At 30.0% G+C, this 11,762-nt stretch overlaps 1 protein-coding gene across 1 annotated transcript in view; it reads left to right on the top strand.

Annotated features, from left to right (window-relative positions):
* LOC111040783 (protein decapentaplegic-like) overlaps positions 1-10,402 on the top strand; it is a 12,646-nt gene extending 2,244 nt beyond the window's left edge. The window contains exons 2-7 of the mRNA XM_022324797.1: positions 2,852-2,968; positions 7,315-7,416; positions 7,513-7,623; positions 7,914-8,118; positions 8,815-9,038; positions 9,797-10,402. Of these exons, the coding sequence (XP_022180489.1) occupies positions 2,852-2,968; positions 7,315-7,416; positions 7,513-7,623; positions 7,914-8,118; positions 8,815-9,038; positions 9,797-10,203 (1,166 nt within the window). The 3' untranslated portion in view covers positions 10,204-10,402. The remainder of the gene's footprint in view (positions 1-2,851; positions 2,969-7,314; positions 7,417-7,512; positions 7,624-7,913; positions 8,119-8,814; positions 9,039-9,796) is intronic.
* The last annotated feature ends 1,360 nt before the right edge of the window (positions 10,403-11,762 follow it).

The following is an 11,762-nucleotide window of genomic DNA, read 5'->3' as shown; positions in this document are numbered from 1 at the left end:
GTTTAATTATCTTTTGTGCAGTACTCGTCATCGTGGTCACCAAAAGAATAATTTAAATAAAGTTCATGCAGCAGGTATCGATAATTTACTTGTTTGACGGTTGGAGAATCGGAAACCGAAACATATCTGTTATATACGTCAAGCCTTTGCGTGGCGTATACGACAATGGTATATAGTTAACTATAAATAATAAGCAAATATAGATGTAGATAATAATAAGGAAGAAGGCTTACACAGTATAGTCATCCGGGTACACATATATACATTATACACACATTGTAATATAATATAAAAGAGACACACAATGTTAAGTTGGTTAGTTCTGGGACCAGTACAGCTACCAGCTAACCAATGAACTCCGGAGGACGATACTGTAAGTAGATCTTTTGATATTTAAGTAGTTTATAAGTATTCGTATATAATAAGCGCTGTATGCGTATTGAATGATTATTGTATGTGGAAGGATATTATGTACGTAGTTTAAGAATATTGTGTACTTAATAATTGTTGTGTAATAATAAACATATTCACTTTAGCTTGATATTTGACTTATCTTTCCTGAAGCTCCCGAGTTACGGTTAAAATATAATTCATAGGGCTCTGAAAACCCTCACTGAATTATTTAAATATAACAGGTTCCCCAACCCCGTTACAAGCCTTTGGACTAGGCATCTAAATGCGACATGTAACGAATGTATTACATGCATCTATTTAAAGATTGATGTGGTTTTTATTTTCAGTAAAATAAAAGTAATATTAATAATATCAACCTAATTCCAGAAAGAACTAAGATGCATTTATTACTATTTTTGTACTTTGTAGTCAGGGGTATTATACTAATTACTATTATCAGATTCGAGGCCAAATGTACATCACAAATTCATTATAATTTTTATATTATAGCCTATAGGTATACCTGTTACCTACATATTATTATTTAATACAATGTTTGTTATTACTTATTATCATATTTTAATGTAACTTTAACGGTTGAACATAAAAATAAGACACTGAAAATTAATATTAATTAAATTGCTCTGTTTTTATTCTATTTACTATTAAATTCGATTTTATTATAGGTATTATACTTGAAAAAGTAATATTTCAATAAATACAAATCAAGCTATGTTATAATACAATTTCTTTGATCTATGTATTAGGACATACATTTAGGTAAGCCGTGTCTTAAATTATAATCGGTTCATAGAGTATCATCGAATAGTGAAAATATTATGAATTTTATAATGATATGAAATATGAATCATAGTAGATTAATAAACGGCGCTTCCGAACGAGCACTCGTCGTCGTCGTCGGCCGGTTGCGAGTGGTAGGCGTGACTTAAGCGTCGCGCGCTTGCGGATCGTGAAAACACCTAACAGCGCATCCTCTCGGCCGTTTTAGTGACACGTCCTCTTAAGCCTACCTACATATTATGAAAGAATAAAAACCACCAGACAACATTTAAAAAAAAAACATGAATAAATTAGACAATGTCTAACAGCTGAATTAGACATTAACAAATTAGAATCAAATCATAACTTTTTCAATAAAAAAAAAATCTTTTTTGAATTTTAATTGTTTATTTAGGTATAATTAAAAACAACGGCCAGGTGATGCATAATAATTCGTAATTCATATTTAATAATAATTTAAAAAATCAAAAATAACGTACATATAATATAATATAGTACGTATACTTTTTGTCAGCCCATATTGTATACGGATATACCCATATTGTATATCTAACCTTAGAAGATAAGGTAGGGATCAACTTTCGGTTGCTTACAAAGGTGAATATTTTAGTTGAGTTTTTCGCCTATATTTTATTAAGCTCCTCGAACAGAACTTTGTTAGGTAAACATTTTTAAATATTTTAGAGACAAACGAAAATTAAATATCAAAATAAATAATTATTATTGTGTTTGAAATCTTAATATTATATATATATATAAGAATTTAGACTATAGAGGCATGAATAGATATTCATTTGTATATATACATAGAAATATAAATTATATTAATATTACTGTCAAGAGTTAATAACATTTAGAATTTTGTTTTCACAAACATATTTGTTAGTTTTTAATATAAAAACATACTATTGTAATTGTTGTATAATTTTAAGAATAGTTTCTTTCAACTTCTTTTGTATTTTTGGTCGCAATAAACATTAAAAATTATCTGGGTCTTGTTGCCCCTAAAATGTTGTACTTAAAGCCTAATAGGAAGTAATCTTTGGATAAAACTTTAAAATAATTTCGTTATTTGTGAAAAAAAACATTTTAACTCTAATAATGTAGAACGACAAATGATTAAAAAAGATCACGATGGAAATATTGTATTTCTTTGTGAGTATCAAAATACCAAAATGTCTTCATCATTTTCATATTTTCCAACCTACATAAAAATAGTAAATATTTCAAAAATTGGTATTGATAAATAGATTATTAGCCAGACCACACCGTGTCCCCACCACTACACCTCCTCATGCACCATTACTGCGCTCTCCCACCACTTCGCCGCCGAGGAGGAAGAAAGAATATTTTCAAATTGTACATAATTTAGTTCACAGTTCAAAATATTATAGCATAACATAATATAAATAAGTACATATTTTATGTTTATTACAATTCTTTATGATGATGACTTTTATTTTTAAGTTATGTATATGTTTTGGCATATTAGGTACTCTTAATTATTATTTTATATAGACTGTTATATTACTATAAAAAATTATAATTTTTTTTTTATATACCTAATGTATTATATTAATTTTATACTGTTACTTGATATTCTTCACTGACGGAGTTTACATGAACTCAATTTTAACTGATTTTTTTTCACTGGCAGAACTTCGACTAAAAAATGGTACTCATGAAGGAGTTTGCATAGTATACCCTGATACAAGACGTGTCACTAACAATACTAGCCGTCCGACGGACCAGTTTAGACGTGCTGCTAACAAAAGTATGTCACTCACCGTTCGATGGGTACCTCATTTACCATCTGTCAAGACAGTTCAATACGTGATACTCACAATACAAAGTGACCTCTATTTAACTGTATGTTTTTTAAAATTTAATGTGCCTAACTTCAAAAAAAAATCTTATAAACGTATCGGTTGATTGCTAATCAAGACATCGACATTTAAATAACTTACACTATCAGTGATTGAATTGAATAAAATATAATTATATTTTTTTTACAGAGTAGTTTTTATTTGTTGTGTATTAATTTAGTTTTTATTAACTTATAATGATTCTTATTGTGATTTATAATATTATTATTGTCAGACACGTATCCAGAATTTTATTTTGGGAGCGACTGAATGATTATTTATAAACATCTCCAGACAGTAAAATAAAAAAAACTATATCTGATGTATCATAAAATAATATTTATCACATAGTATATTAGGCACTAAATTACTGTACTAAATAATAAGTTATAAGTGCCTGGCTCGTGAACTATTTGAAAACTTGTTCAAAACTGTATCATCTGTCATAAAAAAATTCTATGAATAATGCTAAGCCAACAAGACGATTCTCCGAAGTTGAATTTCTCAAATATTATGGTTTTAACCTTCGCTAGGTAGGCTATTTACCATAGACACTATAATAATACTTTTGGAGACCCATACACCAAATAAAAAAAAACTGAATAATGGCTAACGTCAAATTATTAATATAATATGGCCATATGGGTTTTTAATATCAGTTATCATCTGAATAAATAAAAACTTTAATATTACGATAGAACTAAGACTCTTCAGTCTTAATCACGGGTGTATATGAATACACAGTTCACAATATGTTTTGTTATAATGTCTATGATGGATTGCACTATAATGAGATGATGTTGCTGAAAGGGTTAAAAATGACAATGATTTAAATGACATTTGCTCATCAAGTTTTCACGAGAACGCGTATAAAAAGCATAATAACTAATAAGCAGTATGCACCTTTAGACACGAAGCAATATTTGTCATATTCCCGTTGTTGGTGTACACAATCGGTGGCCAAGAAAACGAAAACCACGGCCCATTGTTCATCAAATACCCTTAATCCCACCCCAAAACTGGTGCGCACACATGCACTAACATAGCCCAACGATCCCCCGCTCTTCACGTCGGACCCGAGCGGACGCCTGTTTGTCTGCCGATTTTCGGCGGCGCGGTCGGTCAGTCGGTCACAGTATAGCTTGGGAGTATACATTTATTATGTTTACACACGTACACAATGGATTGATAGACCCTCCGAAGCCCTACGGTCATCATTTCACTATAGTCTCCTTTTCGGTTTGGTCGTGTAGCGACAACAACGGGCGCGTCTTGTATGTATTAATATTTCGTGTCGCGACTCTTCTGCATAATACACATTTAAAACAATAATATTTTAAATACGTGCATTATTTCAGTTGTCTCTTATTAATATATACAGTTTTCTGGTGAGCTGAACAGTAAATAGCGCGTCGTACAACTCCGTTCCTAATATATTACCTATGATATCGTAGGTAGTCGTCGATTCAACACATAAGTTTTTTTCTGAAACGACGTCAACAAGCTCAATAATTACGTACACGATACAGTACCACATCAGGTAAGAAACTATTGTTATTTATTTATCATAATGATCACATGATGACTATACCATATGATACAGTGGTAATATTGATTGAAAACTTTTGTATTTAATTTAATGTTTTCTAATTTCTTAGTAGCTTGTTATATTATGAAAATATGTTCAATTGAATTGTAATCAAAGTAAACAGAATATTGTACATCCATAACCTTATACTAGGTCGTTAATACATAACGTAACCACAATAACCTTTAAAAATTATTGATGATACAAAAAATGTTTCTTCAAAGCCGTTTTCAGAAATATAATAATTTTCAATCTGCCTTTTATTACATATAAAATGTATACCAAACCCGACTTAAGCTCCCTAGCCTTCCCTGGATACTCCACTATAACATATCACTGTAACACTATTATTATTGTTTTAAATCGAGTTTTAATTGTAAAATACTTAAATGTTAAACCTATACTGTATTGTTTCCACAAAAGGGTCTTTACCCGTTTATTATACAAATAAAAAATAAAATAAACTGATTTTGTCAATGAGTGCGTTTTCATTAGGTTAAAGAAATTTTATTTTTTGTTGACACTTGCACATCAAGGGAAAGTTATTTTTATATTATATTTATATTATATTTTTTATATTTAACATATATAAAGATTGAAGACATACAAATGAGTAATATGTATGCGTTTTCGCTAGATGTATAAGTACCTAATTAATAGGTATTAAACAATCAATAGGTAATTAATATAATGCTATAATTTTCGAATATTTTAAATACCTACCTATAATTAATAACACATAATGTATAAAAAATAAAAATGCCTCATAAGAATAACTTTCACTCTAACTTCCATAGTATCACATTGCCATACACAAATACAAAATAATAGAATAAGGGCTCTAATAGGTAAAAAAAAATATTTACGAAATTATAAATTATAATTTCTCCCAGAACCCACAGTCCACACCAATAAACATGAATTAGATAAATAACACAATCTTAAATTAAAATACATTAATATTAACTAGTTATATGGTTTAATAAACATTAAGCCTCGTTTAGCAAATTTAGTACCAAAACTGTTTTTTGTGTATTGATAGATAAAAATGTTTGAATTACATATTTTTTATAAACTATTTGAAACCAAAATTTCGACAAAATCCTTGAAAATCACCAACATTTGTAAACTATTTTATAGCTAAAAATTTATAAAGTGTTCAATTTTTATAAGGTTCTTCATAATAGCTGATAATACTGAAACCAAAATGTCTAAAAAAAAAAAATTCAATCCAATCACAATTTTTTTGATAGACAGTTCAATTTTAGATAACATTTTAAGCGATGAAGCAATTTTAGTTATTTTGTTATAATTCTAATTCTAACATACTTTTAGTAGGGATTTGAAACTTTTACGTCGGTAAACTATTATAATATTGTGTATAGAGAATGTTACAATGACATTTTCAAAACATTTTGATTAATTTTAATCTATTGACTTTTTATTCCGAGAACCTATATAATATTCAAACCATTCTATCTATTTAATGTAAATCTATAAATTTATTTCAACATACCCTGTTGGCTATTACTATAATTGTGTTCAGAAAAAATGCGTTCCTGAATACACGTTGATATTTAGTGAATTTCACTCATTTTTTATAAATAAATTATGAACATGAACGAAATTCGTATTTTTAGAAAACCTGAATCTACATAGAAAAAAAATATATAATAATAATTAGTAGGTAGTAGTAATTAATTTCTTCAATAAACGTGAACGGGAACGTGTTCTTCAAAAAAAATAAAAATGTAAACGTAAATTAATTATTTTAACCAGTTTTGAATATAAAATAATATATACCTAGGTAATAAAATTTACCTAATGATATTATGGCTGACAGACACGTCGGACGTCTTAGCTCTGAATCGTTTTTCATATGTACAATTTAATTAAAATTTAACTCACATATTAAAGTGGGTTACTAAATGACGAGGTTCACTCGACACCTATACTACTGTAAATATAGCAGAGTGGTTACCTACTTTCCCTTTTTATTGTTTACATTTTAAATGTAAAGTTAAAATTTGAGGCACGCCCTTCCCCTCTCTTCAAAACCACCACTGACAATAACAAATATATTTTCACTGAATAATAGTATATGAATAAACATTGTTATACACTAGTAAATAATATTGATACATAACAGCTAATAATAACCTAAAAGATGAAATTTACAAGATACCATTTCGGAGGAGTTCAATAACAAATACCGTGACCGGATAATTTAATAAACTCATATAGGTAAAATAGGACGCAAAAAAGAATGTTAATATGGCATAACTGTTTGGAACATAGTTATAACAAATGTGAACCCACTATTTTTTATGGCGTACAGTGTACTCAATAATAAAAAATAAAAAATAATAGAACCATTCATACAATCAACCCCCTGGCCCATTTGAATATTATAATGCTTCTATTGTAAAATTGTAAGATGATTTGAAATGTAATAATTAATGAAAAATTTATGTAGAATTTACTACTTTATTGTATCTAATTGTCTAAATATGATTTATGATAAATAATAAAATATAGATGTGGATTTCTATGTTTTTTATAACCAGTGGTTAATGGTTATATTTAAATTTTAAATAATAATTTTTCAAATGCGTATATATTGTGTATCTTTAATATTTGTATACTTATAAATTGTTTTGAAATTAGATACGATGTTTACTATATTGTTATTGTTGGCTATGCTACACACCGGATTATCGGCCATCGGTGGATACGAAGAAGTGGACAAAAATTTGCTTATGAAACTAGGTAAAATAATACATACAATACATTTATTATTGCAATAATTAATTCAAGCATGATTGAATGGAAATAATTATTTTAAATTGTCGTTTTATTATAAAGGTTTAAGCCAAAGACCTGCGGTAGATGAAAACATAAAGATACCGTCTGTCGCTATGGATCTGTTTAATTCAACATCAGCACAAAAAATGACAACACATTTTCCTCTGTCTGGTTTGCATACAACGTCTGAAAATACTGCAAGGCTTTATAAAAACAAAGGTTCATAATTAAGAAGTTTTGAAATATTGATTTTTAAATTATTATATTTTATTTAAATTGTGTTATATTGTGTATCATATTTTTAATCTTTTCATTCAAATCGAATAGATTCATAATAATTTACATTGAATATTATCCTGAGCTAATATATTTTAGTAGAATAGAGTTGATAAATAATGAGAATAATAATAATTTGTTTTTTTAAATATAATATTTTGTTAATTATTACTATAATATTATAGGGCCGGCTCCAATTAAAGCAAAGTCTAAGAAATATAGACTACAGTTCGATATAGATTCGATACCGAAACAATACCGGGTTAAAGCTGCTGAAGTTCATTTTACAATGAAATACGATCAAATACTACGGAATGGAGAGATAATTCATGTGGTTTTACATGATATAGTAAAACCTGGCGTGAAGGGCCTATCAAAACCTATTCTCAGGTTAGGGTTAGGAACAATTATCATGTATACGTCAGAGGTATTCAACATATTTTATTATTCCTCGGATACTTTTTATGCTTACAACTTTTAGGTGGCTCTCAAATTAATAAGAATACAGAAAGAAAAATATGTTTCATAGTCTGGAGGTAAAGTAAACCATGTCACAAAATAGTAATTTCACAGGAAATCAAATTTTTAAGTGTTCTTTACAGATGAAAATGGACTTGGTTTTATTCCCACCACCTTATTTCCGTTACTTTTAATAGCTGAACATAGTTCCCTATACCATTGTATAGATCAACAAATGTACAACAAGGACATGCAATGATGCAACTAACTACATTTTATCAGAAATGGACATGGTTTTCTTTTCCTCCAGGGTGATTACTTATATTAATACATCATTTATAATATCAAGACAACAGATTTAATAATAATAAATTGTGCATAGAAAACTGAAATTAAATGTCTTATGTTTAGAATAAAATTATATATTTAATTGTCATCATACTTATTTGTATTCAATTTCCGTGAGACAAGCCGTAAAGGCTTCCCTAACAAAATTAATATTCGCGACATTCCTTGGAGCCTTATGACGCACAGTTTGAATACCTCTGATATTGGTCATGGATAAACAATTTATGGAACAAACATTTTTTTAAACTATCATTGAATTCGTTTCAAATTTATTTATAGAATTGTCGGTTCAAAATCGATTAATGTATCAACAATTTCGGAGACCGAAAGTTTTGATGTTACACCATTTATAGAAAGACTGTCGAAGAACAATTTCAAAGAAAACCATGGTATGCTAGTACAATGCGTCACGGAGTCTGGTAGTCACACACATTTGCTGAGCGTGTTTGATTTTGTATCACCTGACAATACATTACTATTTATCTACACCGATGACGGAACAAGTAAGAATAATTCTGTTCTAACTATACTGTTAATTTAAGACAAAATTCGATTTTTACGATGATAAAGTCTAAAAAATTTAGTAACAACCCAAAAAAATATGGAAAACTATTAAAGAAGCAACACATTATTTGAATAATAAAAGTAAAACTTTATATAAAGCAATAAATAATATTTTGTATACAAATGAAATCTATCCTTCAAAAATAGCAGTACACTCTACTGATATTTTTTCTAATATAACCACAAAAAACGCAAATAATTATAATAATAAATCTGAAATTACCCTTTACAATTAACATTTATTAATACCACGCTAATCAATATACATAAGGAAAATAAATATAAATAAAATAAAAAACATAATAGAGTCCCTAATAGGACTAAAGTATAATCGAAATTTTTTTTATTGACGCTACCATACTTTAGTCTCGAAAGTCGTCGATGTTGATTTAAGGTCCATTTTATTTAGGATTTATTCAATTTTCTCTAACTAATTTACCACCTGAACTAAACCGTTGTCGTGTGTGATTTTTTAAATAGTAAATTACGATTGTGTCTAGAATCAATGCATATTTTCTTGATGTTTATACCGCTCCACCGCCATTACAGAAACACGCCCATAATAAGTTTGGTCCTACCGAATCCGTCGAATACAATATTATAGACATTAAACACGAAATATAACAATACTGTTACGTCACAATGTTAATCAATAAAGTAATTATAATTATATTAATAACATTGAATGGTTGTTCAGGCCAGAAGAGCACGCCGGAACAGATGACGCGACGGAGGAAAAGATCGGTTGACCCTCTGACAGTACCGCATAGTAATGCGGAAAGGAAGGTCAAGATCTGCCAGCGGTATCCGATGTACGTAGATTTCAAGGAGATCGGGTTCGACAGTTGGATCGAGGCACCGGGTGGGTACAACGCGTTCTACTGTGAGGGAGTGTGTAAGTTCCCGTTGGCGAGTCACCTCAACGCGTCCAACCACGCGGTAGCGCAGGCGCGGTTAAACGCAATCAATTCGGCATTAGTTCCCCTCGCGTGCTGCGTTCCGACCAAGCTCAGTACGCAGTCGTTGCTTTACAAAGACGACGATGGAAGGTTGGTGATGAAAACCTTCCAAGGGATGACCGTGGACGAATGCGGATGTAGATGAGAGCATGCAACGGCGATGGTATTGAGTGGAAGTTATTAGATTATATTGTCTTAGCTATATAGTCAAATCAGGTATTTTATTATAAATGTCTAGGCAAATATTCGGAGAATTTAATTTGTATGCGATTTTACTAACCGCCGGGACAAATGCCTAGTTATTTAAATAAATGCCCGGACGTTCAACTAAATGCCTATTTCAAACCAAGCAATAATAATAAAAATGAAGCGTATTTGTATTGTTTTTAATATTTTTAATATTTAACCATATTTTCTTATTAGTTATTTATTGCTATTCTATTTGAAAAATTATGTACAATTTATTAATATGTAAATATTTGTAATTTTATGTCTTTGGTTATTATTGTTCTTAAACTTAAATTATAAATAACTTATTTGGAATAATAGTGCGAGCATAAAAAATAAATAAAAAGTTGTTTATTAATTTCAAATTGTTGTTAATATTTAGTTTCTACTAAAAAAAAAGTTTAATAATTAATGTTCCAGCATTTTATGCCACCCAGCAATAACATATAAGTACTTAAGTACAAATAGTAACTAAACATTAACAAAATTAATATTTTATTATAATATAACTTTTTATTTAGCTGAAGGCTACTGTCGTATACTGTAGACAGTCGTCGGTATAATTATTTTACTTAGGTAGGAATATTTTTAGCAATTAAGATATTAGGATAGGTCAAGCCTGGGAAGCTAAATGTGCTGAGGTGACAATAATATTTTGTATATAACGTCGCCGTAAACGCAGGCACGAGAGGTCGGGTCGTCGCTGAGTGTCGCTCCGCGAGGACGTGGGTACGACGACCGTCCGTGTGGCGGTCGTAATACGGGCTAGGCGATCCGAATTAGTTTAAGTGTTTTATTTATGTTAATTTTTAATAAAAAGTGTTTCCGACCCCCAAAAATTATTTGTTCTGTTTGAGTAGCCACGCAATTTGCCATACTCTTTTCTATCAATCTATATCACTCAAAAAGTGCATATACGACAGTGGCGCCCAACGGGGTTCTTATCTACGGTCGGAAACATTTTTTTTTTTTGTTTTGTGTTTGTGCCCTGGTACCTCAACCTTGGCACTTGGCACGTTTAATTTTTGAAGTGTTTATGTACAAGAAGTACAACAGTTTTTTTCGTGTGGTCTGGGTAAAGTTCCCTTGGCACACTATACCTTTTAAGTCGAAGTACGACAATTTGTGTGTGTTTCGGGTGGAGTAACCTGAAGCGCAGAAAATTTTTTGAGTTTTTCGCAAGTTAAGATAAATTAATTTGTTCAAGTGTTTTGGGTGGAGTAACCCAGGACGCGATTTTGTGTATGCGTATACCGAGTGAAGAATACGTACGCGTTCGATTTTTTTTTGGTCTTTCGGAAAAGACAACGCTTGTACCTCGTGAGTACACTAATAATTTTTTTGAATATTTTTTTTGTGCGTGTTTTGGGTGCAGTAGAAGCCCAGGACGCGATTTTGTGTGTGCGTATACCGAGTGAAGAATACGTACGCGTTCGATTTTTTTTGGTCTTTCGGAAAAGACAACACTTGTACTTC

This window comes from Myzus persicae, unplaced genomic scaffold (genome assembly GCF_001856785.1).
Source record: "Myzus persicae strain clone G006 unplaced genomic scaffold, MPER_G0061.0, whole genome shotgun sequence".
Classification (NCBI taxonomy): domain Eukaryota; kingdom Metazoa; phylum Arthropoda; class Insecta; order Hemiptera; family Aphididae; genus Myzus; species Myzus persicae.
The sequence above is the reverse complement of the archived record's forward strand: the minus strand, read 5'-3'. Positions and strand labels throughout refer to the sequence as shown.